This window comes from Oreochromis niloticus, linkage group LG10 (genome assembly GCF_001858045.2).
Source record: "Oreochromis niloticus isolate F11D_XX linkage group LG10, O_niloticus_UMD_NMBU, whole genome shotgun sequence".
Lineage (NCBI taxonomy): Eukaryota > Metazoa > Chordata > Actinopteri > Cichliformes > Cichlidae > Oreochromis > Oreochromis niloticus.
The window spans coordinates 3,643,674-3,671,407 of record NC_031975.2 but is presented as its reverse complement, the minus strand read 5'-3'; the positions used below and the strand labels follow the sequence as shown (position 1 = coordinate 3,671,407).

The window sequence follows — 27,734 nt, the reverse complement described above, 5'->3', positions numbered from 1 at the left end:
GTGTGTTGTTGTTAACAAATGACTATAGAAAGTGACACATGAATTTAGTTTAAAAAATGTATTCTAAATTTGCAAACTGGTGATGATTCACGTCATAAATCATGAAATGGACTGCTTCTTTTATCAGGCTTTTCTACTCTGAGCACTCAAAGCTTTACGCAGCTTGTCTCATTCACTCCAGCACTTTTTTCTATGCTCTTTTTATGTAAGTGTACTTTCCAAGCACACAGAGTGTTAGATAGTAAACACTTACTATCTAACACTCTGTGTAAATGCACACCGATGGATGCATCGGCGAGCAACGTAGCGTTAGTAAAAAGATCAGCTGTTGAAGAGAAAGGACCCACTCCTTTCAGAGGTCTCGCTAAGTGCCTGAGGTGGTGGTAGGTAGGTGTGCATGCCCTGTGTCCCCCGTGAACGCTTACACAGGATGAGCCTGTGACATCATGAGCTTAAGTGACGCAATCGGTTAACCAGGCACAGCTGAGTAATTAGAAAGTGAAAATATGTCGTCTTTTATTTTCATGTATTTCTTTATTCTTTTCTTGTTTTTATTAAAGGTTTTACAATCTGAATGGTTCAGTGACTTGCTCTATGTTCCAGAGAAGCCAAAGATTTAATTCAATTCAGTTTTATTTATAACGTCAAATCACAAGTGCAGTCGGCTCAGGGCGCTTAAAAAATGCCCGTGCATAATAACAACTGAATTCATGCTAAGAAAATGTGCTTTCAGTAAAATCTAAACAGCAGTAATTGTGTTGATACCCTGTAGATAAAGATCTCAAGAGGAACAAGGAAAAAAAAAAGTGGGAGCTGTGTCGCCTCCCAGCTCCTCTCCCGTCCGTGCGCGTCAAAAAGGCGAGAAACCAGCCGGACCAGTCCACAGCAGAGATGGCAGCCAAGTGGACAAACGCAGCGCTCGAAGAAAACGCCGACGAAGAGCGCAGTCGTAGCATCCCGAAGAGACATGCCCGAGTTACGGTGAAGTACAACAGGAAGGAGCTGCAGCGACGCCTCGACGTAGAGAAGTGGATCGACGAGAGCCTGGATAGACTGTACGCGGGGCAGGTGGGTGTCTCTGAGAGAAGTGAACTAATTTATGATACTGCACAGTACTGTCAGCGTGTCCAACAAGTTTAAAAGCTTTGTGTTAGGTTATTACAAAGAGAAGAAGGTGAAATGTGAAATGGAAAATGTTATATTTGAACAGGAATGTTGTGTGAAGACACTTTCCTGAGACTCATCTTCAGGTCTCTGTTGATTTACGAGGTGTTTAGGGGATGAGGGGTGGGGCACTATGTTGTCCTTACAAGGCCAAACATCCTGTAGATGTGAGATCTGCTGCTGTTCCCCTCTCACAAATCTGTATTTGTCTTCGAGCTTTCTGCCTTACATGGGCAGTGTGGAACTGAGAGAAGGGAAGAGGGGGTAGGAGGAAGAATGCTGGTTTTATGTCCCAGGAGGGGGTAAACACTACATCTGGCAAGCAGCTGACAAGATGTTAGAATCCCTCAACAGGAGTTGCAGGGAAAGTTTCTTGTTTTTGGACTCAAGAGCTATAATGAAAGTCTGGTTTGATTTTAAAACAACCGAATTCAGATGGTTACAATGATAAGTCATCTCTCCAATTAAAAAGGAGCAAACATACCCGTTTTCTCATCATCGCCACACCCAGAAGATTCTGAGTAAGACAAATGCGTTAAAAAAAACTGCTTTGTTTTTGTAAAATGGTCCTTTACAGTGAACTAACCTTACTCAACCAAGTATGATTATGCAACATAAGGTCATATCACACTCAAGAACAGTATTTCATTATTTTAAAAAATAAAAATAAAACAAGCCTACAAAAAGGAGATGCTGTTACAGTGCATAGAGTTGCAGTCCTATAAGTGCCAGGGGCCTGATCACAAAGGCAGTGCAGTGCACGGGTGTGCATGGGTGGGTGGACTGTCCCTTCACTCAGCTTGTACAATGGCTGTTTGTTCAAACAGAACACGCCACTCTTACTGTAGCCTATTGCATGAACACTGTTAACATTCGGTCCCCACAGCCTAAACAATGCAATTAATGTTTGCAGGCTGAATATAAATATTCCAGCTACTATTAAAGCTTAAAGTCATATTTGGACATTTAGGTAAAATGTTTCAGGAAGTCTTTTTAACTTAAGGACTGTTAAAATGGACATTTGCACATGACTGAATCACTTTTCTCAGCATGAAGGTAGCCTACCTTTAGAACTTGGGTATTCAGAAAGCCCCTGTAACTATGCATACTGTGTATGTGCGGACTAACAGACATCTGGTAAGAATGTTGCTGCAAAGTTGTGCAAAAGTTGTTTTGTGTGATCCAATTTATCCTGGGATGAAACATTTTGTGTAGCTCAGTCCAGAGGGCGTGAGGACTCTCTGAATGCTGTGATGTGTATGAAGATGTTTTAGACCATCATATTAGAAAAGTCACCATCCAATGGTGGCTTTCTGTTAGCTTTTATTTTAATTTATCAGCTGTTCGTATTCCAAAAATTATGATTCCCAGGGAGTGAATCCTATTGACTTTGGTGATTCCCTGACGTTTCTTTCCCCTCAGCATATTCCTTTTTATTGTTTTTATTAGCCAGTTGAAGAAAAAGCGAGTAAAGACAAAGAGTACATAGTGGAAGTTGAAGAGGACAATTGTTGAACAGGGTTCAGGGAAGAGTTGAGACGGGCTCTAGGTGGTAGGGAAGAGTTACCAGATAACTGGGAAAGTACAGCTGGCGTGTTGAGGTATTTGCTGTATCGTCTGGACAAATGAAAGACGGGGAGACTCGGCAGTGGAATGAGCAAGTACACAAAAATATTCAAAGGAGGAAGCTGGCACAGAAAAATTGAGATCAGTACACAGATGAAGAAAGTAGATTGGAGTACTGGTAGGCTAGACATACAGCAAAGACAGACGAAGTAAAAGAAAAGGCTTATAGTGAGCTTATGTAGGGTGGACACTGAAGGAGAGAAGGACTTGCACTGGCTTGGCAGAGAGCTTGAACTGGAAAGGATGTGCAGCAGGTCGGGGTGATTAAGGATAGACATGAAAATGTACTAATTAATAAAGAGTGCTGATAAAATGAAATGAATACTTTAAAGAACTTATGAATGAAGAAGGTAGTAGTAGTAACTACACAGAGATAAAGCTGGTGGTTGGTTTGCAGTAGTGATCGCCAGGTTGATGGATGTGGTTACTATGTTTTGTTTTGTTCACATGATCATAGTTACTTTGGATCCACTGACAACTGAAAGGACGAAGTCTTAAGTTATCAGTTGGTACCTGCTTCAAAAGGCACCAACAACACAAACACAGTAAAGATCCAGTTTAATGACTGAAAGTAGTAGATAAGGTCTAATCTGAGGCAAATTTAAACCAGCTCCAGCTGCCTATTTCTGGCCACCTGGCAATCAAAGCGGCCACCCCCCAAACTCTACTATCCAAGTGAATTTCATTCAAACTAATTATGCAGGGGGAAACTATCCACAGAGGTTGAAACAGTTCTTTGTACCAAGCTATAAACATGCTTTTTAAAGCTATAAAGCTGGGCATATTAATATGTGATTCTATGGGGAATGACTAACTTTTGAACCCAGCTTCAGTTGGTACCTGGACAAACAGCAGTCTTTGAAACCTCTGTATTGGCCTAGTTTTTCAACACCATAGGTTGCTTCTTAAAGGAAGAAACAGACCAACAAAAAATGTAAAGCTGAGTGCCAACTGCAGGAAAACGGCCGATACTTGATTTTTCAACTGATAACAAAATCAGTAACGAGCAGTCAGGCTTGTATTGTAGCATATATCTGTCACATTCTTCTGTGACGTGTGCATGCCTTCTACGATGACTCACTGAAGCGTTCCATATGTGTGTTTTCATTACTTCTATGTGCATGTGTTGCCTCAGGAGGGTGACATGCCAGAGGAGGTTAACATTGATGATTTGCTCGACCTTCCGAATGAAGAGGAGCGAGTCAAAAAGTTGCAGGTAATATCACCTGTTGCATTCATCGCTGTCTTTTCAACTTCTGCATGAGATGAATGGACACGTTGTTTTGTTTTTTTTATTTATTTTTGACCAAATAAATAAAGCTAAAAAACACAAGATGCATTAATGAGGTTGGTATACAAGTCCAAAATTGAGCAGGTAGACGTAGACACTCTTCAAGACAAACCCCCTTATGTAACAACGAACAAAGAAATCTACAAATTAAATTTTATACAGGCCGCTACGTTCTCATTAGCTATAGATATGTCCACATAACAATAATAATGGAAAATAGTAGAGTTAGAAATCAGCAAAACGGAGTCAAACGATAAGTTTGATAAGTCAAATCATCTTCATACATACATTCATTTTTATTTTTATACAGTTGTGTGAAATTAAGGTTTGTTATAACACTGTTCTTTTTTTTCTAACAGGAACTTCTTCAAAAGTGCAGAAGCAGCACAGAGGTAAGTTGAAACTGAAAGTTACATTTACAAGCACTGACGCAAACATGCACACGAGCTAAACTAAAGCTACAGCACCTGTCTTTCATCCTGCAGTCCTTCCACATTCCTCAGCAATGACTCTTTTTCTTTCCAGTTCAGTGATTGAAACAATGAGGCTCTCTGGAACAAACAGAGGGAGGGTCAGTGTAGGAGCTGCGTTTTTGGTTTTTTTAACTCAGACTTAATTTATTAGACTTTTTGGATATGGATTAGATTAAATGGATTCATCTTTATCCAAGCACTAAAAATTTTTTAATAATAAGAATAATAATGAATTTTATTTATAAAGCACCTTTCAAGACACCCAAGGACACTGTACAATAGATAAAAACACACAATAGAACAGAAAGGTAAGGAGGTGCGAGGTTATGAATGGCCTTGAAGGTGAGCAGAAGAAGTTTGTATATTATCCGGAATTTCACTGGGAGCCAGTGAAGTTCGTGAAGAACAGGGGTGATGTGCTGGTAGGAGGGGGTTCTGGTGATAATGCAAGCAGCAGAGTTCTGAACCAGTTGAAGTCTTTTCTACCCTTCTATATCCTCTCCTCACCATGAACTACATGCCCTAAAAAGTAAAGCTTTCAGTTGTCAGTATGACTTCAATAAACACTTTCCTAATGAGTTAATGATCTCAGCATTTAGTCACTGATGATCTCATTTAAAGAAAAATGGATGTTGAAGCAGAGTATTTTTTTGTCAGTGGATGCCTTTGTGCCTGACAAGATCGACAAAGATTAACATGGGGACAGCCGAAATCCTGTTGAGGCTTCAAAATGTTAGTCCGTAACTCAGTTAATGGTTTCACGGTGGCTGCATCCATCTAACAGTGGAAGTTACAAAAACCACACTCCTGTTTGTGCAGAAATCGATTGCAAAGTTTGTCTTAAATAAACGTGAGCAGTCAAAGTTTCCATGCTGGACAGCTGTGAATGGACAGTCGACATAGTCAATGTTTTGGATGTTATATTTGCATCGGTGATGACTGAAGCAAGCACACATACCAACATTCAACAGTCAGTGCACATATGACTAGATGAATATTGTTTGAAAATAGGTTCAAAGAATGAAGGTAATGAATGAATATAAAACACCTGCAACAGCTACAGCTGATACTAACACAGAGATTTTAGTACTTCTGATGAATGTTTATGAAGGTTCATAGTAAACAGATGTGGACGGGGAGTATTTATACATGGCAGGGGCAGCTGTTTTTTTTTCACCTGCACTTAGACTGTTACCATAACACAATATATCTGGGTATTGCATGTCTCAACAAACTATTAGGGCTCAAGCAGCTAAAGCAGCGAAAAGCTTAACCAAATGTAATGTTAAACATAAAATTAAAAGCATCACGATCACATGGTACTAACTGGGCTTCGTACAATTCAATTTTATTTATATATCTCCAAATCACAACAACAGTTGCCTCAAGGTGCTTTATATTGTAACGTAGACCCTACAATAATACAGAAAAACCTCAACAATGAGATAACCCCTATGACCAAGTGCTTTGGCAACAGTGGAAAGAAAAAAACTCCAGTTTAACAGGAAGAAACCGCAGCTAGATTCAGGCTTAGGGAGGGGCGGTTATCTGCTGCGACTGAGGAGGAGGAGACAGGAGGAAGACACGCTGTGGAAGAGAGCCAGAGATTTATAGCAACTAATGATTAAATGCAGAGTGGTGAATAAACACAGAATAAAGAATCAACCCCAGCAGACTAGACCTATTAGACCTAACTGAGGGAGGATTCAAGGTCACCTGATCCAGCCCGAACTATATGCTTTATCGAAGAGGAAAGGGAGCTGGTTCCATAGAAGAGGGAGCAGAGGGGCCTGAAAACTGAAGGCTTTGCCTCCTACTCTGCTTTTAAATACTCTAGAAACTAGACTATTAGGGTGATAATATGAAGTAAGGCAATATGAAGTATTTGAGATAAGATGGGGCTTGATTATTGATTAAGACCTTGTATGTCAGGAGCAGGATTTTGTGTGTGAAGTGTGAAGAGGACTCTCCATTTACATGTACAAATTGGAGTCTATTAGATAGATACGATACAAACCACTGCAGTGCAGTACCTGTAATACCTACAGCATGTTCTAATCGCTCTAATAGGATATTATGATCAACAGTATCGAATGCAGCACTGAGGTCTAGCAGGACAAGCACAGAGATGAGTCCACTGTCAGAGGCCATAAGAAGATCATTTGTAACCTTCACTAAAGCTGTTTCTGTGCTGTGATGAGCTCTGAAACCTGACTGAAACTCTTCAAATAAGCCATTCCTCTGCAGAGGATCTGTTAGCTGTTTGACAACTACTCTTTCAAGGATGTTTGATATGAAAGGAAGGTTGGAGATTGGCCTATAATTAGCTAAGACAGCTGGGTCTAGAGATGCTTTTTAAGTAAAGGTTTAACTACAGCCAGCTTGAAGGCCCGTGGTACATAGCCGATTATTAGAGATTGAAACAATTAATGGCAGGACTTCTTCATGCAGTCTTGTAGAAATGGGGTCTAAAAGACACGTTGATGGCTTGGAGAAAATTTATTACTGAAGTAAATTTAGTTTTCTCAGGCTTTACTCAACAGATCTTTGAGTTTTTGTCAGCCAGGCTACGGTGCTGAAGAGAAACCTGGTCTTGTTCTTATTTTCATCAATCAGTGATGAATAGTAAGTGGCTCTCGCTTTACAGAGGGCTTTTTTTTTTTCCTTTTTAAAAAAGCAACAAATTATTTTTTGAGGCTAAAGGATGATCTTCTAAATTAGTGAGACGCCATTTCCTTTCCTTTGTCTGCTTTAAGGTGCGCATTTAAGAATTATACTGGAGAGTCAAGTACCTCTGGTTTGAGGCTTTCTTTTTTAGATGAGCTACAGTATCCAGAGTCGTGTGCAGTGAAGATATAAAATTATTAACAACATAATCGACTCCTATGTTGGTAGTTCCTGTAGCAGCTCTGCATTGTGTTGGTGTATGGCAGGGGTGGGGAACTCCGGCCTCGAGTGTCGGTGTCCTGCAAGTTTTAGATCTCACCCTGGGCCAACACACCTGAATCAAGACATGTTGAGGAGGTGATGTAGCCATTTAAATCAGCTGTTTTAGATCAAGGACACATCTAAAATTTGCAGGACACTGGGCCTTGAGGCCTGGCGTAAAGGACTGAAGAATATAACAGTGGAGGAAAAATTTCCTTAAACTTAGCTGTAGAACTTTCAGAAAGATATCTGCTGTGATTAAATTTATTTCCCCCTTTTTTCCCACTAAAATCTTTCAAACTGTAGGAATTTTATGCATTTAACCTTTCATCCACATACGCATGAAGTTTTGGTTCACTGACACTGGATCATTTGGAAAACGCCTTTCAGGGAGAAGATATTTGGGAACTCTGTAGATGTGCAGACAGGGAAAAGTGAAAACTGTCAGAGGCTTTTACTTTCCAACATGGTTAAATCACCACCTTATTGGTTTAACAGCATTTCAGTTATGTTTTTGTCAAAAACAAAAGAAAAAAAGGATGATGACTCTCTGTTTAAACCTCTGTACGCATGGACTAGACCTTATTTTGAGCATTTAAACTTTTATCTAACTCCAGATTAAGTAGTTACTCATTTACACCACATCACAATATGGCGGGGGACCTCCCTCGTTGCAGCCTTGAGGTCATTCTCCCAGGATTCTGGTGCTCTTCAAGGGATTCTTCCATCTATGGACATATGAACACTGAATACCCTTAAAAAAGAATGTGTGGAAACATGACTAAACACTACGTACTGGTTCTGCTTCGTGCCTCACAATAGTTAATTATTATCTAATCAGAAGTTGTTTGTTTTTTGATTCTCTGATAAGGCCTGCAGGGTTGTAATAGTAGATTCAGATGCTTCCAGATGGTTCCACATATAAAGTATGTTGCAACCAACACAACTATGGTCTCCTATAAATAAAATCTATAAAAAAAAACCTAAATATCTGATTAAAAAAAGTTCCCATCTTTCATGTATTACCACTCTCGTGTATCTAATCAGGGCTACAACTGGCAAAGGCAAAACTGAGTTCCTGAAGAGGTTGCAGTTGTTACACAGTACATACATGTAGTTGTATTGAGCTCATTGTAACTTCATTTTACTTTCTACTTAAGCCAATGGAAAATAAAATAATGTTCTAACTTCTACTATTGTCCAGTGTTGCTTCACAGTCAGTGAGCCATAAGGAGGTATTATTACTGTCGTCTTTTATTTTAAACAAAAAAAGACCAAAATAAACAGCAGTAAGCCTGAGTGTGAGTGTATGATTGTCAAGCAGGGCTGTGGGTAGGATTAACCCCATCGTCAAGGTTTGAGAAAAGGCGTACTCTAACAGGAATTCTGCTGAGGCGTTGATGACAAGAACATAAGCAAAAACACGTGAACATATTTGGTGCCAATTACAGATCAGCATCTACTTTATATAACATTAGATTCAGGTGGATTCACTGGTGTCTACTGATAACTGATTATAGAGTTTTAAAAATGTACCATGGATACTAAATATTGGAAATCCTTAATCACTTTGACTACAAATTATGCAGTTTTAAAACTTCATCCGTTTATACCATTAAAATATAAAATCCATACTTGAATAAAATATAGTCAGTGTGCCTTTTTGGAAGGTAGTCTCCTCATATAGTACTTGTACAATTCAGTTCTATCCACGTGCTCGTGGTTGTGCTCCTCAGCTGATGCAACTTTTTCAGGTTTGGATACTTTGAACTCATCAACTAAAAACTGTTTGTCACTGAGAACTAGCTCTTTGATTTGAGTCAGTTTGATGCTGGAGTTAATATTTTCTCTTTTTGCAAGTTTAAGGGCCCTGTTGAAAATACATGTGCAAGTGGTTGGAATGGGAACAATCTAAAACATGGCAGCAAAGCAGGAAGCAGTGCAGAGATTCACAATATAATTCAGTTCAGTTCAATTCAATTTTATTTATATAGCGCCAAATCACAACAACAGTGGCCTCGTGAGGTAGACCCTACAATAATATATACAGAGGAAAAAAAACAATCATATGACCCCCCATGAGCAAGCACTTTGGCAACAGTGGAAAGGAAAAACTTACTTTTAACAGGAAGAAACCTCCAGCAGAACCATGCTCAGGGAGGGGCGGGGCCATCTGCCATTGCTTGGGGTGTGAGAAGGAAGACACCTTGAAATGATTTATGATTCGAATTCCATTTTTGTTTAGTTTTTTGTTTGTTTTGTGGGCAGAGTCATGGAATACTTTTTTAAATACTTTATCTTGTATATTATGGGCAGAAATGATTAGAGATGAGGTTGTGCTGTTAAGTGTGAAAGATCTCTTAACTGACTGAATTTCTGCTTCACCCTCAGGCCTTCATCAAAGAGCTGGTGGTGAAGCTACAAGGAGTTCACAGGAAGGATGAGCTGCAGAGCGAAGGCATCGAGCATCCGGTCATCTGTCATGGCCACTATCGCCATGAGCCTTATCACTTCAACAACCCACAGCAGCACCACCACTTTCACCACACCCAAGAGCAAAATCAGACCCTCTGATGGCCCAATAATCATGCACACACACATACAGACATACACACAGATACTATTGTGAAATGAAGTCAGTCATCCTGGATTACAGAAGGCAAAGTCGGTGAAGCATTAGACACATTGTTGAAAACAACAACAAAATTATTAAATATAGATTTCTCCTGAAGTCCTTCTGTATCTCACTCAATTGTAAAACACAATACAGTATTCATAAAGGCAGAAAATATGCACTGGGTTCCTGGCTCACTCTGGAGCCCACGTTGACCCAGCGGCACCACCTAAGCTCACTTGCTCACAGCTCTGGTTTCAGCTCCCAGCCAAGAAATATTTTGCCACATTGATTCAAAAAGGAGATTTACATGTTGAGAGAGAGAGAGAGAGACTTTCAGACAGAAGAAGCTTTGCTTTGCCTCCTGTTTTTGGTCTTTATGGCTAGCCAGTTCTATATGTCCCTTAATGTCGTACTATTCCTTAAAACACAACCAAACATGTAGTTTTACATGACTGGAAAAAAAACAAAACACCGCTCAACTTGTACTCTTTGTCACTTTCCTTACGTAAATATAGTTGGTGTCAGAAACTGTTGTGGTAACTGATGAATGTATATGAAGGAAAACAGGATTGACAGCAAATTTAGAAATGACATCCAAGGGTGGCTTCTAGGTCAACAAATATCACTGTGTGAACTGAACTGTGTCACAGAGCACATGAACATGAGTTTAGAAATAACACCGCTCAATCACATGCACATACCTGTGACTTATTTAACAGCTGGTAAATTCCAGTGGTTATTTATTGTCATGATTACAGAAAAAGGATAAGGATCTAATATACTGGTATGATGTAACACTGGAAATAATCCTGTTGCATTCCTTATCCGCTGTAGCTTTTTAATATTTCATTGTTATTCATTTTGTGTTTGAGTTTTGGTGTTGCTATGTTGTGAGTTATGTCAATATATTCACTAAATTGTAGTTGTGCAAAATAACAGAAGTCTCCTGAAGAAATTTCTAATAAAATAATTTTGTTCAGTTATAATGTATTGTTTGTTTTCAGGAGGAGGTTGCACTAATCCGCTGAGATGTGCAGTCTAATATACAGCTGGACGTGGGACACATAAGTTCAATGGTGAATTATGAGCTGTAAAAAAACAGCTCTAGTCAAAGGCCACAACATTCCTCAACCAGGACTACTAAAGCTCATCAGCTGCTTGGGGAAATATAATTTGCAGTTTGTGCTCCCCAAAAAGTCCCTACTGAAGGGCAGTATTTCAAAAGTAGAGGAACTATGGGGGTGAGGCTTGCAATAAATAACATTTTGACAGGAGGATGATTTTTTTTTGTTGATAGTGTGCAAAGAAACAAACAAACAAAAAAAACATAGACCACTGTGGAAACACAGGCAGTCATGAACTTGAAGAAACCCTTGGACTAATACTTCTGAGAGTAAGGGTGGCTACTTACTCCTTTTTCCAGTCTTTATACTGAGCTAACAATAGGTACAGTTAGTGTTGTCGTTAACTTTAACCATTGGTGCAGGATAGAAGACTATAGCTACAGTATCACATTGCACAAACGCTACACAACAAAAGTCCTTTTCATCTGGACGTAGCGTTTCCAGTGGGAGAAACGTTTTTTCACTCATCCAAGTGACTTGCAATGCAATTGCAATTTTAAAATGATGAGTCCAGTGATCTCATAGATCATAGACCATTTCCAAGAGAGAGTGCCATGATTATGTTGTCTTTGGTTTTTAGTCTCGATTTGGGGATGGACAAAAAGCCCTGATCAGAAGACCTGAGGCTCCTGCTGGTGACATGGCTGCAAAAGTTTGCTTGGGTAGGTGGATGGGTTATGCAGAGCCCTAAAGATGAACACCTTGGAATTGAATCTAAATGGGGAGCCAGCGCAGTGAGATCAGCATAGGTGTGACATGAGAATGTCTGGAGGCTCTGGTATGGAGTCTTGCAGCAGTATTCTATACAAACTCTAGCTAGGTGAAGCGAGATGAAATAATAATCTCTACAAATAAAAGATCCCTTTAATCAATGCACAAGTTACAAGATCATTCAGCTGTAGGATGTGTGTTTATTTGTACTCATAGAGGCACTGCAAATATGTTACGACGTTAATGTATACACTAACGTGTGACCTGGTGCCCCAGCAGGGGTCTTTTGTGTGGCGAACATCCTGGCTTTTCCACTGACCTTTGTGGGAACGTATTCATCACAGCAAGTATTCGGCCTCAAACTGAGAGCCTGCTGCCTCTGTTTGTATATTTAACACATTTTAGGAAACATACATTTAAATTGTATTGACCTTTTCACCTTTTAATGGTTTCACAGACTCCAGCTGATTGCACTCATTTTATTATTATAAAGGCAGATTCTATGAATCTAAACATACCCACTAAAACTACAATCTGGTGAAGCTGTTAACAACTTATAGACATCTGAAAGTTGTGAATGATTAATGAATGGAAGCGACTGGGCTCATCTTTAACAGGCTGTTGTATGTGTAATCAAATCAAAAGGAATCTTGATAATTGAGGTTCAACATATTCACCAATATATCTTTATGAGATTTTTTGGAACATAATATATTCATATCATCTTAGCCGTGCATCCTTGGAAATAGCACATTATAAAAAACAGATCTGAAACTTGACGTTGGCAACACGATCGTTTTTATGTCACTTATGATACACTGTGTGTATCTTTTCAGTGGTTGACAAAGCTGTTACTTTTACCTTATTTGCTCTAAAATGTACATGTTTTAGAGCAACACCTCTTTAGGTTTGAAGTTTTATGAATGCATTTAGCCAAATTTGTATTTCTATTTGACCTAGGTTACATTAAATTCTACTGCGTTTGCAGCGTAGTTGATTTCAGCTACCAGCCTAGCCTCTTGTAAAGAAAATAAGTTAATGCTGGACAGCATCCCTGACTGTATGACATTCAAGTTTTAACTGGAAATGGACTGGTTCTTATACAGCACTTTCTAACTGAGCACTCAAAGCAGGTTATGCAACTTGCCTCATTCACCCAACCACTTTTTTCTATTTAAGTGCCTTTTATCTGAGATCCATACCTTGGCAGATGGAGAGCAACAGAGATATTTGGCACACAGACAGTGATTTTACCTCCTGAGCCACAGCCACCCCGTCATGATGAGAGACATTCATAATAGAAAACATGAGTAAAAATGAGAAAATCCCATCGTGTCTGAAGTGGACTAAACGCAGAACACCACCCTTTGCGCTACACCTCTGTGCACACTGGGTGGCAGGAGGGAGCCAGCGTGAATAAAGGCACTTCATGTGTTACAGCATCTTGTTGACATGTTGCTTTTGTTGTTTGTTTTTTTTAAACTCACAATACTTTGAGCGGTCCACGTGCTCAAACTCCACAAACTCACTGCATTCTTTAATTGTTCTGTCCTGCATTACACTTCTGTCGTGGCTATGATGAACTTACAGCTTTGCAGTAATGCAAAGACATTCAAGTAAGAGTACAAGAATGGGGCTGTTTCCTCATGGCTGTTGACAATGAATAATCTGCATTTTATGTTTTCTACTGAAGCCACACTCACAAACACAGAGAGATTGTAGAGATATTCACAACCGTAGAACACAACATGGGGATGTGCTGTCCTCCTTCACCTTAAGGCCAATACAATTAGTGTAATTAGAAGGGCTGATCAGGACAGGGTGGTGGTGGGATGGGGGTCTGTGGTGTGTTTGTGGGGGGGAGAAAGGACGGGACAGGCCTTTCCTCAGGAAAACATATCACCTTCAACCACAATAGGGTAAACCGCAGGAAATCAGGAAACCGCAGGCAGCAACATTGCTCTCTTGAGTCAGTGAGGACTTTCAGACACGCTCTCACACTCATCACAGACACTCTACAGCCTGGCAGCTCATTCAGCCAACACACTCCAGGATGACACTGGACTGAAACACAGCAAGGCATCGTCATCAGGTAAGTCTGATCCTCTGCACTCATTTATTCTTTCATACTGACTGTTTCTGTTGTGATAGAGATTTAAGTTCAAATGATTGTTTTTATGTGGAAATCATTGTGTTTGGCTGTTTTCCTCACCTCTGTGTGTAACGTATATACCTTAATGTTGGGTAGTCATTTTTTTGTGTTTAGAAAAACCCCAAAACTGATTCAATGTTCCTCCTTTACTTTTTTCATTTTTAAAAGTGTTTCCCTATCCTGGCTAATTACTCAAACAAACAAACAAATAAACAAATAAACAGCTTAGAAAAATCAAGAAAGAATATCAAGGAAAAAATTTATACACAATTCATATTTGATCAACCCACCAGTTGCTAAGTGTAATACAATCCTGATGTCTAGCTTTTGAGCGTTTTCCAGTCACATTGATTTTATGAACTTTGAGGTCATCTTCTTAAAATAGACACAGCTCATAAATACCATTCCCACTCTTGTCTCGTTTCTTCATCATGAACATTCAGTATTATTTCTCCATGTAGACACTAAAGGATTCAAATGCCAAAGCTTGATAGTAACCATCTCAACTACAATCATTGTTCTGAATTTCTACTAACAAAAGAACAATTGTCATCACTGTCTGGAGTTTGGCTGTTTCTGTTGGCAGAAACAAAGATGAACAAACAAAAGGAGAACTCTCTGTCACTGCCATCAAAGCAAAAAAATTGTTCCCCTCCTACTATTTGTTCTGTCCAATGTCATTATTTAAAAATAAAGTCCGTATAATGAATAAAAACTGACTGAAATGAGCTTGGCATGATACCGTACAAGCTTTAGTTACTATTAAAGCATCTAAAGTATTTTTTACAGCAGCGCATGCGGTATGAAACTAAACACTGTTTCTTGTTCTTGATCATGAAGCAGTAGCCTCTCGTTATAGTGGAAGTGAAGAGGGACAAAGTCTACATACTGAATTAATGAAAAAGTACAAATGAAAGAAAAACATACTCCTGGGTTCCAACAAAGTAACCACCACATCTGACCACAAGTAATCATATGAAATATTATGACCACATCATAAGGAAAAAAAAAACCCCACAATAATGAAAAACAGCCAAAGCAGAAAAAAGGGAGACAAAAACAGCAATAAAATTATTATCAGTCACATCTACTGTAGGCCTAGTGTTAACATTGAGTCAGCAGGGGGTGCTTTTTGCCTTCATTACTTTTTAAGATTCTGTAAAAAACAACAACAACTGATTTGCTCATTAAATATGCAACACATGAGAGCAGACATTTTATGTTTTCTACGTATAACAGCACAATGGCTTGATTTTTTTTAAAAACTGGAAGTGAAAAACAATCTTTAGATACCTTAATAAGTAGTAAAGTTACTTAAGTTACTTAAGCACTTAAGAACTAGCTGTCCTGTTTCTGACCAATATCCCACCCAGGGCTGTGTGCAGTCTTGCGTATATTAGAAACTACATATCACCCGAACAGCACCTTAGCTTGTTCGGGGGATGAAACAGCATTCTTCAAAAGGATATTCCATCACTAGAGAGCACAATAACAGCACTACTATTGGATATACACTATCCATTGTGTTGTGTTCTGCTTACTATGAAGGTCAAATATATTTCACATGAAAGTATTCAGGGAGCTCTAATGCCCTATTGTTGTCGCGTTGGCTTTTTGTCACTCCCACCAGGACAGAAATGTTTCATAGAAGGATAAAGGTGAACATTTTGCTCTGATGTGCAGTGACAATCCCCTACAAGGCGACGAGTGGCTCCAGAACTTTGTCAATAACTTGCCCACCACAGAGTCACCAGATCCCATCACTTTAGGGATCAAAAGTTCTACTTTTTTTCCTTTAATTTGTTACATACTCGTATATTTGATACTAATGTGAGACTACCAGGTTTCTCCGTATGAAACTGTTTGTTTCCCTGGAAACTGTTTTGTCACTAAAGTGTAAATCGGCCCAAGAAGAACAGCAAAAACTCAGTTTCATCACCGCATATTAGATCTGACAAAACTTCACAAACCAACTCTTAAATAAAAAATGTCATTTAAAGTTATTTTAACTTTTAGTTTAAAATGAGTTCACTTAGAAGTAGTTTGAAATGAAACCTCTGATCAGGACTGTTTCTGAGTTCTTTGGGGCATGAAATTATATTATTTTGCTCTTATCTTGGTTGGTTATAGCCCGGGTATGTCTGGCACTCATGTCCTAGTTAACTGTGGGTAATGTTGACAGATCTCTGTAGGTTGTGTTTTATTCCAGTTATTCCATCCTAAGTATTTCCATAAAATTACAAACAAAAATCAAATTAAAAAATCATTTTTCCTAGATCTTACACATTATCTTTGTTTTGCAGTTTGTTAACGTATTAAATGCAACCATGCCCATTCTGAAGAAACTCCCAGGAAGATCCAAGAGCTGCCACGAGTTCCCCAGAGTGAACGGTGAACTGATTCTGCCTCGCCTGGACTTAGACATCAGGGACTTGAACGAGCTCAAGGACCTGAAGGAGCTTAATGAACTGAAGGATCTAAACAAGAACCTGAACCCCTTTGAGGATGTGGACCTGGATGATGATGATGACAGGAACAGAGGTGACACGGGCCTCATTATGGGGGAGGTCAGGGGTAACCTCCAGCTGAAGTCCTCCTGTGATGGTGAAGAGGAGGAGAACGAGGTAAATGCTGGGAAACATGGGGCAGGGAATCCTAAAGTGAAGCCACTGCGGGGCACCCTTGAGCGGATCTGTGGAGTGTCTCCCCTTAAGACCCTTGGAAAATTGGGAAAGGGGCTCCGCATATCAGGACGGAGTGTGTGGGGTAACAACACCCCACACTACAGCCCTGGAGACTCAAATACACTACCAGCAGAGAAAGAGAAAAGAAAAGGACTACGCAGGAGCTCAGAGGGAATAATGACCCTGCTTCGGTGAGGAGAGATTTGGAGTAGAAAGAAAGCAGTTTTTAAACAGTTTAACCTGTGGTACAGTTGTGGTCAGGAGTTTACATTCACTCATCATAGACCTAAATGTTCTTTTTCCCAGGTGTAATCATTGTGCAGCATGCTTTTGTACTTTGGGTGTACAAATTTGAATTTATATTGGATTTTGTCAAATCCACACAGGGCCAAACGTATACATATAGGCTAAAATATATTCATAATAGGTGACACTGAAGGTCCACTGAATGTCTTTTAACTTGCCAAAGCCTATTAACTTCTCATTAGTGATCATCATTGACTACAACTGGTAGTTTATATTTGTCAGCACAAAAGGATGTGTTTCACAGCTCACAGCACACATGGGATTAACTAATACTCATAACAATGGGAAAATCCAGAGAAGTCTGTGGGAAAAGATGATTAACGAAAACTCTAAATTTACGGAAATTTAAGCTGGGAAGGTCTCTTAGTCATTTCTAGAAAACTGCAGATTCTGAGGTCATCATTTGAAAGAGATGTGCCCAAGCACAAGTTCTAAAAATACAAATTGGTTAGAATATTGAGAAACACCCCTAACCATAACCCATGAACCACCATGACTCAAGACTGTTATGAATTCAAAACTGCTGGCATAACTGTCCACAGTGAAGCAAGTTTTACATCTCAGGGTTAACTGGAATTTGTAGAAATTTGTAGCTTCCTATATGGACGAGCCAAATGCCTTGTGGGAAAAGTTTTATTGTCAGACAAGACAAAGACTGAGTCACAGTGAAAAGAGGTACGTTTGGAAGAGGCTTTCAAACCTGTGCCAGTGTTCAGCGTTCAGCATTGGTATGCTACTGTTTGCTTTGAGTGCTCGAGTAGAGTAGAAAACCACTAAATAAGAACCAGTGTATTTACCATTTACCAAATTAACAGCCAGATGCTTTAAACCTTGACACAGCTGGGTGTTCCAATGGGACAATAATGCCAAACGCACATCAAAAATGGTTCTGGAATGGGCTAACATTAAGCTTCTGGCATGACCTTCCCAAATCCCAACCCTGTTGAAAAATTCTGGACAATCTGTGGCAGGAAACCAACCAATTTAAATAAAATTTTACTAATTCTGCCAAGAGTACTGGTCAAACATCCAGCAAGAATTATGCCAGGAGCTTGTTGGTGATCAGAAGTTCAGCTGCAACTATCAAAGCAACAAATATTAGTATTTATTTAAGCCTGTATATACCTTTGACGCTTTGTGGATTAGAGAAAATCCAAAACTAAAGAAAAATTGTGCAAACAATTTTTCTTTAATTTTTAAGTCATTAAAGATGTAGGACTGGAAAAAAGAACATTTCAAAGAAATCAAGCCCCCAAATTACTGTGATATTCACAACCATGTAAACTTCTGATGACAGCTGTATGTCACGTATGTGAAGAAATTGTATGAATCATTGGACTCATAAGATACTTTTGATTGCATTAATGACACAAGGTTAAAAAATAGTTTTTCAGCGACTGAGAATAAAAGTCCTGTTTACTGGTCAGACAGAATAACATATAGTGTCCTTATTTCCTCAGCGGTTGTGTAATTTGCTGTGGTAACTTGTTGATCTAAGGAACCTCTTTTGTTTTTCAGTGGCATGTTGTGTACTTGCTGTCCTCACTCAATGGGACTATTTTTAGCCGAGGTAGCCACAGACGGCAGCAACACTGTGTGAATGTGTGGCACTCAAAGCATAGGTTTTCCTAGGAATTCCGTACAGGACAATACAAACCTCATGCACTCATTAAAAGTTCTTGCATCATTTAGGGCCATGATTTATGCTCTTTGTCGTTTCTGTGGATGCTCTGCAGCTTCACAGGTCGACGGAAGGAGGAGCGCAGAGAAAGCCTGCCCTGTGGAGACCTGAGCGTAGGCAACGAGGTAGAGACTTCCAGGCGATCATCCTTCCTCAGGATGGTCAGTCTGGGCAAGCTAAAGAGGGAATCCATGTCAGACAAGGCATCCCAAGAGACAGAGGAGGAAATGGAGGAGGAGGCAGAGGATCCAGTAGTTAAAACCAGAGAGCCCCTTTCAGGTAATAATTAAGAGGTCGGAAAAAAATTACTTTCCAAGTGACCCTGGAGACTTTAGCAATGAATCTACATTACATTAGATACTATTTCAGGTCAAACTTCAACAGCAGTTGTTGAAACCTAGACAACCCTCTGATGAGGTTAAAACTTTCCACTTGAGAACCACTGCGTTCAAATACCAGCAGGCTGAAAAGGAGAGGAAGTAGGGTCAGAAATGTTCCCCAGCTTCCTCTAGATAATTCAGTCCAGCTACTGTTTGGAGACTCCAGCAGGGAATTTTATCAGGAACAGAGGAATGTGCAGACAAACCTGCAACAAACAGGCGAGTTTGTCAGCTAGGTACATGCACAGCTGCTGAATTAGATAAGTGCATTAACTTATTTGTCACTAAACCTATTACCTCTAAACGTATGTTTCTCTTCTGGTTTCCCACAGTTCTGGAGATCTTACAGCTGGTCAATCACAGGGACCTTCTCCTGGCTGACACACACATTCAGGAACTGGAGCGAGAGTGTGAGCTCCTGTCTCTCCTGCCAAACACAACTCCTCCTACCCTCACTCCGACCCTGTGTCCCAGTACCCCACCCAGCATGTTGCCTTTGTCCTCTTCCTTAGATGAGTCCCTCAGTTCTAATGCGACTTTGGACTCAAGCCGGAGAAAAGCTAAGGATGTGGAGCTCCTGTATGAAGCCCTTCAGAAGGAGATGTGGGATGTGGTGCGGGAGTCACTCCGCCAGCCTAGTGCTGGCCCGAACCTTGGTCTGGTGGTGCTGGTAATCCAACAGGAGGAGCATGCTGATGCTGCCTGGGCTCTGAGGGAGGAGACTAAGCCAGAGCGAGAGGTCCCCCGCATCCAGCCCAGCCAGCGTCCCCGGCGACTGAAGATGAAGTGGAGGCAGGCTGTAGCGGAGGCTGCAGACTGGAGCCTGCCACATCAGGTAGACACCCAAGCAGGCCAGTTGGCCTCATACCTGGAGCGCCTGAAGTGTCGAATGGTGGATGATCTGGATGCAGCGAGAAGGAACGCTATATCCATTTACCCAGAGGAGTTTGCAGCCTTCCAGGTGTATGTGGAAAGTTACCATCGAGCTGTGGCCACACGTCTTCGCACTATTACCAGTGGCCCACTGCAGATCACAGACGTATACTCACTACTTGACTGGTTCTACAACATCTACAACAGGTTGGTAATGATTGCCTGCTCCAATAACGACACACACAACAAGCTTTTATTACTAGTTACATTTTTCCATTAATTCTTTTCCACCAGGGATGTCCTAGGAACTATCGGCACCACCACACCCATCAACTACAGCACACTGGATGGTATTCTGCCTCAAGAGACAGTGGATAGACTGGAACAAGACTGCATTAGTGTAGTCAGGGTGAGAAAAGAGTGTTTTAATGTCTATTGCTGGGAAAATGTGGATAAGAGATGCATTTACATTTCCTGCTTTTTCAATTTTCAGGATAAGGTGACAACAGAGCTGATCCATGTGCTGGATGAAGAGGAGAGGCGATGGGCCCAGACTCTGCACATAGAGGAGTATCAGTCTCACCTAGCATGCTCAGTAATCCAGGTACAAAGTCGCACTATTTCAGTAACATTTTTCTTGATTGAAACCTCTGTCTTATCACTCATGTCTTTTAAAATTTCAGAGGGTAAAGGTGGATTTGGACAGATCTACATCTGTGAACCAGTTTCTAGGAGCAAGAGTGGCTCGCTGCAGTCTCATTGGATTGGCTGACTTCATTTACAGGTGTGTGGACAGTAGTTTAAGGTTATAGCTGTTAAATCATAGCTGTTAAATCATATCTATATATCTATCTACTGAGAAAGAGAGAGAGAGTATTAGGATTCAAAGTGTTCTCATAAACCCTCTATGCATTCAGTTTCCAGAGGAAGGTGGAGATGTTTCATGACAGTCAGGCAGAATTTGGAGACCGAGGAGATGGATATGTTTCAAGGACCATAGCTCTGGTTAACTGCTGCCCTCCTCTCAGGTTGGCAAAGATCAGTGAAACTACATATCTGAACATTTTCTAAAAGAGCTACAGAAACTAAACTGAAATGTCATTTTTCTTGTGTAATGTGTAGATCCTTTGTGGACCGCTGCAGGCAGTGTGACCCACAGGGCAGTGAGGAATCTGCACAGAAAGCCAACTCCTCATTGGACAGGATCATCAACCAGTCAGTGAGGGTGCTGACTGACAGGCTATTTGACCACATCAGAGTGAGTAGGACAGTGGCAAGATTCATCTGAGCCATTAAAGATGGTTTTCTGAAAACATAATTACGATCACGACCCAGATGTGCTGTGCTTAACAAATTTATGAGAGCATCACCCAATGTAAGGTTTGTGCCACAGCTACCCTAAATTAAGCGTACTGTAATGGTAATTGGCAAAATCATTGTGTATATTACTGCAATGGTTACTCCACCAGTATGCACAAGCTCTTCAATAAAATTATATTTTAATGCTAAAATATACTTATTTTTCTTATCAAAGAATTTTTCAATTTACTGTACAAAAATGGAAAAACCTTAAAGCACATTATTATTTATCAGGTGAAGATACAAAATTACAGATATTTACTTGCATTCCTGAACAGAAAAATAGTTTTAGTGGTTGAAGGTTATGCTTTTGGTAAAAAGCACAAATTCATTTCAGTGAGTTTACTTATTTTTAGTTCTGAACAAGTTTCTGGCAGATTTGTGTTCATGGCAGGTAACAATACGGTATTTTTTTGTTGCTAAGTTGCAGGTCACATACTTGTGTCTTTTATTATTTTGATAATACACCGAATTATATGGTGAACTTACATGTAACACATGAAAAGTCAGTATCTCGGGCAGAAGTGTTTTGTGTACACACAGCTGTTTAGCTGTTTCATTAGCTTTTTTGTTAGCTGTTTAGACAAAACAGCTAATAAATACAACTGTACAACATGATAATAATAATAATAATAATAATAATAATAAACAATGAGTATAAAGTAGAGTCTTTACCTCATTCTTACATCTGACATTTCAAGTAATAAAACCATCCACACTAAACCGTGTTAATCTGTTCTTAATCTGTACTTTGTCTGTTGCCTTTCTAGCCCTTCTTTGACAAACTGATGAAGAGAAAGTGGTTGAACAACACAGAAGCCTTCGAGGCTATTGAAGCCAGTATTAAACAACACTTCAAGAAATTTAGAAGGATGGACTCTCCACCCTATCAGGTCAATACACGGTTGAACTGGCAGTCGATAATATTTTCAATGTATAAAGGTATCAAACTATATAAAACTATAGCTAATCTGCAATTGCTGTTATGACTGACAGACACTGGTGGGTGAGGTGCACCGGCGGGTCCTAGTGGAGTATGTCAGAGCCATTATGAGGGGACGCCTCATGTGCACATCCTCCAAGATGAGGAAGAGGATGGCTTTCCGCCTGCAAGATGAGGCCAAGCAGCTCAAAGGACTCTTTAAGGATCTGGTAAGTCTGGTCTGCAGACACAAAACATTTTTTTTTTTTTAATTACACTGTGTTAGTGTGGAAAAGAAAAATATATTTTAGAGTGCTAATGGTCTCCGAATATGGAGAAGGAAATTCACCGAGTCCAAGACACAAGTAGTGTTTATGTTTCCGGGGAGCACAAACAGATCCAAAGTGCTGATTCTCAAAAACTTGGAACGGGGAGGGGGAAAGAGTGTGCTGGCTGTGACTGGAGCCTGACCCTGGAATTTCCTAGGTCAGGAATAACACAGACAGTGTTGATACAGGACTGAGCTCTGAAAAATGGCTGCCGTCAGTGAGATGGATGAACCGGGCTTACGTTAGCACTTGCCAAAGTGGGGAAGAGGGAGTCAAACAACGAGGCCTGACGGCATGGCATTTGCCCCCTTTCTATCTACAAGTTCAAACAAGTGTCCGTCACCTCAGCTGACAACAGGAAGCTGCTGTGTTCGGAGGAAACTTCCTGTTCCTGTCAGCTGGCCCACTTTGATGTGGCTCTGGAATGGCCTTGATGGCCTTTTTCGCTGAGGAGCGGGATGAAGTTTCTGTGGAAACTGGGAACTTGGGAGCATTGGGGGAGGATGAGTTTTTAACGACCACCAAAAAAAGACGTTGTTATTTTTAGTGAGTGGCAAGCAACCTCTCTTTTCCTCAGTGTTCCTGAGAAAAAAACAAGAACTGGGAAAGCAGAGGTTGAGGTCTGGTATTCACTAATCAAATTCCTAAGTGTTTGGCCTCCAGAGGCATTAACCTGTGCTTCCTCTCTGGGTTTCATTGTTCACCAAACTGCTTGTCACATCTTGCCTGAAAAACACATTAAGACTTAAGAAGAGGTCATTTGGATGGGCAATGAGAATAAATAAGTGGAACTCACGTTTTCTTGCAGTCCATTTGTGCTCTTCTCATTCTACCAATCCAGTGTCTCATCTTTCGCTTTAGTGCATGTGTCTTGTCTGCAGAATCTTTTATGAGTTTATGACTCTTATATCTAACAATACATTGCCATTAGATTTGCAAGGATGCCAGCCTTTAGCCTTTTATATGTGTTTTAAAATTTCGTCCACTGTATTTGAGGTATTCTAGGTGTAATCACCAGAACTAAGTGCCCAAACCAAATCATAAGTTCAAACAAAAACACAGCTGGACAACTTGACAGATTTGTATTTATTTATGTAGCGTGCTTGCATTTATATGCTACTTTTGTAGTCTTACTGACGTTCAAAGTACTTGATTTATCTTGTAGTCCTGAGTTTCCTGTGAATGAATTGTTGCCTCCTCTCTGCCTCAGGAATCGAGCTCCTCCTGGTTGGACAGCATCATCTGTCACCTTGCTGACATCATTCTCCTGGAGGACACGCCCTCCATCCAAATGGAGGTGGCTGTCCTGGTGAAAGAATTTCCAGATATACGGTAAGGACTTTTTTTCCCCTCACAAATGAACGGTCTTGAAATGTTACAACCAGGAAACATCTATAAAACAGATGCTCTCTACACTGGTCCCTCCCAAAGGTCCTATATTCTTTTATGCTTACTGCTACACATTTGCTGTGTTGTTTTTGGCACTGCGCTAAAACAAGAAAAATGTAAGCCTGCATATGTTTTTTTGTTGCAATGGATCAAAACAAGGAAAAGGTGCGCGGAAACATATCTACATTAACTTTGCTATTTTTGGAGCGGCGCGGGTCTGTTTTGAGAATGGATGAAGCAGACAAGCCTCTGGGGGGGAGTTCCAGCCTGTTTGCGCACAGATTAAGACTCACATTAGTGACGGTTTTCGACCTAATGCATGTGACGCATAACCCTCCGAGGAACAGACAGGAAGCTGCTGCCGAATACTTCCTGTTCCTGCCATCCTGCAGGAGACAGACTGGTGCCACTCTTTGAATCAGAGCGAGAAAGGTGTGGAAGAGAAGAGAAAAAGTAGCAGTTCAGACCTAGAGACACATTAACTTGCTGCATTTGTTTGTACCTTATGACAGACCCGCAAGTCTTTCAGGAAATCAAATGCAGGATTTCCTGGAGTTTTCTGAGTCTTTTATTCATCTACCTTAAGAGTCACATCATGCATTTACGGCTGTGTTTACACTTAGTGGATAAAAAGTATGAAAAAATGCAAATGATAAATACAATACAGTGCTTAACAATTTTATTAGATCACCACCCAATGTAAGGTTTATGCCACAGCTGCTGGTAGTTATCAAAATCATTTTCTTTAAATTGTTTTTTTTATTCTGTAATGGTTAATCCACTAGTTTAAACAAGAGAATTAAAAATGATATTTTTAATGCTAAAATATAATTACTGTTAGTATCCATTAATTTTTAAATATGCAGTTTTTTTCAAAACATGAGGAAAATAGTGAAGCAGATCATTATTATTTTTTGATTAAGCTGCCAAATTGCACTTCTCAGAGAAGTCTGTCTCATAGTTGGGTATAAAAATGTGAATTCAGTGTATACAGTCATTTTCAGTTTTTGGCAGATTTCTAAAAACTTGTATTTTCTTGTTTATATGACAGGTGGTCAAATAAATTTGTAAAGCACTGTATTAAGAAAAAACAAAGTGTAATTTTTAAAAGTTTACATACACAAGTGATTCTTGTTTTTAGCTTATTCAGTGTTAAAGTTAAGTTTAAGTTTAAATAAAGCTTGTAAATTTAAGTAGACTCGATATGATTTAAAATCATCACCATGCAAAATTTTAGTCGGCCACTGAATTTTCTGTCCTTCCCAGAAGTGAACACAGTGACTCAGAGAAAATGACCGTTATTCAGCGTCATGGCACTTCTTGACAACACCACACGGATACCCATTTATCCTCCATCCTCCCTGTATCCTTCCTCTTTGCAGGAAGAAGCATGTCTCCACCCTGCTGAATGTCCGAGGGATGATGCGGCAGGCAGAGCGACAGGAGATCCTCAATGTCGTCAAAGATTTTGAATGCAGCAGCGCCCTCATGTGCCGGGACCACGCCCTCTTTTCCGATATTCCCATCACCTCAGAGGTGCACTGCATCAGCCTGGGTTTCCTCCGCCTCGCCATGACCGTCTCCAACTGGTTCTCAGAGCACCGGCCAAGACGGAGAGGCAGAGTAAGCATCAGGAACGCTACACCTCAGCCTGCGGAGAATAAGGAAGAAGCAAATAAACTTCACAGAGAAGACTAGCTGCTGGTGTTTGTGTTAGGAGAGTAGTCACAGGCATTCTGCGAAGATGAGATGTACATGCACCTTGACCAAAACTGATTTTGTCACCAGCCACTTAAAAAAACCCTCAGGTACTGCACATACTGTACATCCTCAGTGACAATTCTCCATTTCCTCGTGTTCGCTGTTGCTTTAACGGTGAAACAAACTGTGTATTTTAATAACTCACCATGATTTACAGTACTTTGCTGTTTATTTACACCTCTACAGAAGTAAACAAAAAGAATATATCCTCTGAATGTAACATCATGTTCCTTTGTTTTTCAGCTTTTATTTCTCCATTATCATTGAGCAAAAAACTTCAATATGATTTACAATGTCTGCTCTTCAGCATATATTTACCCAATGATATATACCCTTTCTCTGGTATAAAGAGCATACGGATGTACAGTACTGTGCATCAAAAGTCAAAGACACTTGCTGTTGTTTAGCTGTTTGTTTCTTATCCAGATACCTGATCTGTTAAAAAGTCATCCTGCTGCATACAATTAGGCCAATATCACGCTGGCTTTAGTGATAAGAAGAACAAATGGTCCTGAACATTTGGACCTTATCTGGGATCATTCTGACACTTACCAATATAACACTGGCAAATGTTGTGAGTGTTATCTGTGGCACAAATGTGGCAATAAGATAAAGTGGACCTGTGGCTGAGCTGCAGAAGTCAGATTTGCACCAAATCGGATGAGGTGGGTCAGATTTGGGCCAAACATTCATTACTCTTTGAGTTGGGAATAACATGAAAGAAGTCATAAAATAACTGTGGCAAGGTCTCCAAGATCCTTTGATCAAACAAAAGTGGTGCAGTTTTATTGGCATTGGTGTTTTTTCATCACTGCACTTTGAATTAAACTAATAAAGAAAAATGCAAAATTGCTTTATTTTCTTCAAAACATCCTCCATTTACATTTTACTTTTACAATGTTTTCTTAGTACTGCATATTAATTTTATGGAAATCTGTTGTGTCACTGTGAATGAAATGGATCTATTGCTGGAAACATAATAAAAGCCCATTGACTGGGTCGAGTAAAGTGATTCAGCAGCTCTGTCATTGTGGGTTCAAATTCTGTTTTGCATTTCAGGTAAAAAATGGAACGTGTTCTACGTACTAACGTGCTTCAGTTGAGTTCAGTTTTATTTTTATAGCAATCACACAAACCCCTACCCCAACCTCTTGGCGAAAACGAGAAGGAAAACCCCAAATTTAACAGGAAGAAACCTCTGTCACAACTGGACAGGGTTGGAGCAGGAGAGACAGTGTTTAGTAATTACTATTTATTAAATACAGCAGTGCTGTATAAACATACAGAGAGTGCAAAAAATAGTGAAGAAGGAACGCTCACTGCATCATGGGAAACTCCACGGCAGCCTAAGCCTATTGCAGTGTCACTAAGGGATGGTTCAGAATCACCTGATCCAGCACCAACTATAGGTTTGATCAAAAACAAAAGTTTCAAAAGTAGTGAGGATGAATCTTCTGAATCCAAACTGGGAGCCGGTCCCGCAGACGGCCTAATAATGCTCAGCTTCTGACTAAACTTTTATCAAATCTGGAAACCGCACGTAAGCCACCAGTCTGAGAACAAGGTGCTCTGTTAGGAAAGTAGAATAGAATAGAATAGAATAGAATAGAATAGAATAGAATAGAATTCAACTTTATTGTCATGTGTAAGTATATTACAGAAATGGGTCTATTATGGTATGTTATAATGTACACAGTGTGAAGTATGTTATGAATATTCTATAACTATAAGTATGTACAGGCTGTAGTGAGTACAAGCTATGTACAGGCTATGAACAGGATATAAATATGAAATAAAAACTATACAGAAATCTGAGATATACAGTTATACAGAATGTGAACTATGTAAGTTATAAACAGTTGTGGGATTAAAAATTATCGTATGTACAGAATGATTATCTACACAGAACTATACAGTAGTGGTAAAGTGCTAGTGGTTGTGGGTGTGTGTATGTTCAGTCCATG

General features: G+C 39.9%; 2 protein-coding genes across 2 annotated transcripts; both read left to right on the top strand.

The window, feature by feature from the left end:
- Positions 1-300: 300 nt before the first annotated feature.
- Positions 301-11,082, top strand: ppp1r14aa (protein phosphatase 1, regulatory (inhibitor) subunit 14Aa). The gene is made up of 5 exons (XM_003449800.5): positions 301-387; positions 773-1,068; positions 3,926-4,006; positions 4,441-4,473; positions 9,874-11,082. The coding sequence occupies exons 2-5, from the start codon at positions 892-894 to the stop codon at positions 10,054-10,056; spliced, it is 474 nt and encodes a 157-aa protein (XP_003449848.1). The 5' UTR covers positions 301-387; positions 773-891; the 3' UTR covers positions 10,057-11,082.
- A 2,780-nt stretch (positions 11,083-13,862) lies between these two features.
- On the top strand, positions 13,863-26,782 carry exoc3l2a (exocyst complex component 3-like 2a). Its single transcript, XM_003449828.4, has 13 exons — positions 13,863-14,026; positions 16,390-16,961; positions 18,813-19,036; positions 19,470-20,217; positions 20,305-20,419; positions 20,504-20,614; positions 20,694-20,794; positions 20,928-21,038; positions 21,133-21,268; positions 22,140-22,262; positions 22,366-22,521; positions 23,831-23,952; positions 25,392-26,782. The coding sequence occupies exons 2-13, from the start codon at positions 16,414-16,416 to the stop codon at positions 25,705-25,707; spliced, it is 2,811 nt and encodes a 936-aa protein (XP_003449876.1). The 5' UTR covers positions 13,863-14,026; positions 16,390-16,413; the 3' UTR covers positions 25,708-26,782.
- Positions 26,783-27,734: the final 952 nt, after the last annotated feature.

Excerpts from the sequence above, each read along its gene's own strand:
- ppp1r14aa (XM_003449800.5), top strand. The coding sequence starts at position 892 with ATGGCAGCCAAGTGGACAAACGCAGCGCTCGAAGAAAACGCCGACGAA. Across the intron at positions 1,069-3,925 it reads ATAGACTGTACGCGGGGCAG|GAGGGTGACATGCCAGAGGA; the intron begins GTGGGTGTCTCT and ends GTGTTGCCTCAG. Across the intron at positions 4,474-9,873 it reads AGTGCAGAAGCAGCACAGAG|GCCTTCATCAAAGAGCTGGT; the intron begins GTAAGTTGAAAC and ends CTTCACCCTCAG.
- exoc3l2a (XM_003449828.4), top strand. The coding sequence starts at position 16,414 with ATGCCCATTCTGAAGAAACTCCCAGGAAGATCCAAGAGCTGCCACGAG. Across the intron at positions 20,218-20,304 it reads TTCTACAACATCTACAACAG|GGATGTCCTAGGAACTATCG; the intron begins GTTGGTAATGAT and ends CTTTTCCACCAG. Across the intron at positions 20,795-20,927 it reads TTGGCTGACTTCATTTACAG|TTTCCAGAGGAAGGTGGAGA; the intron begins GTGTGTGGACAG and ends CTATGCATTCAG.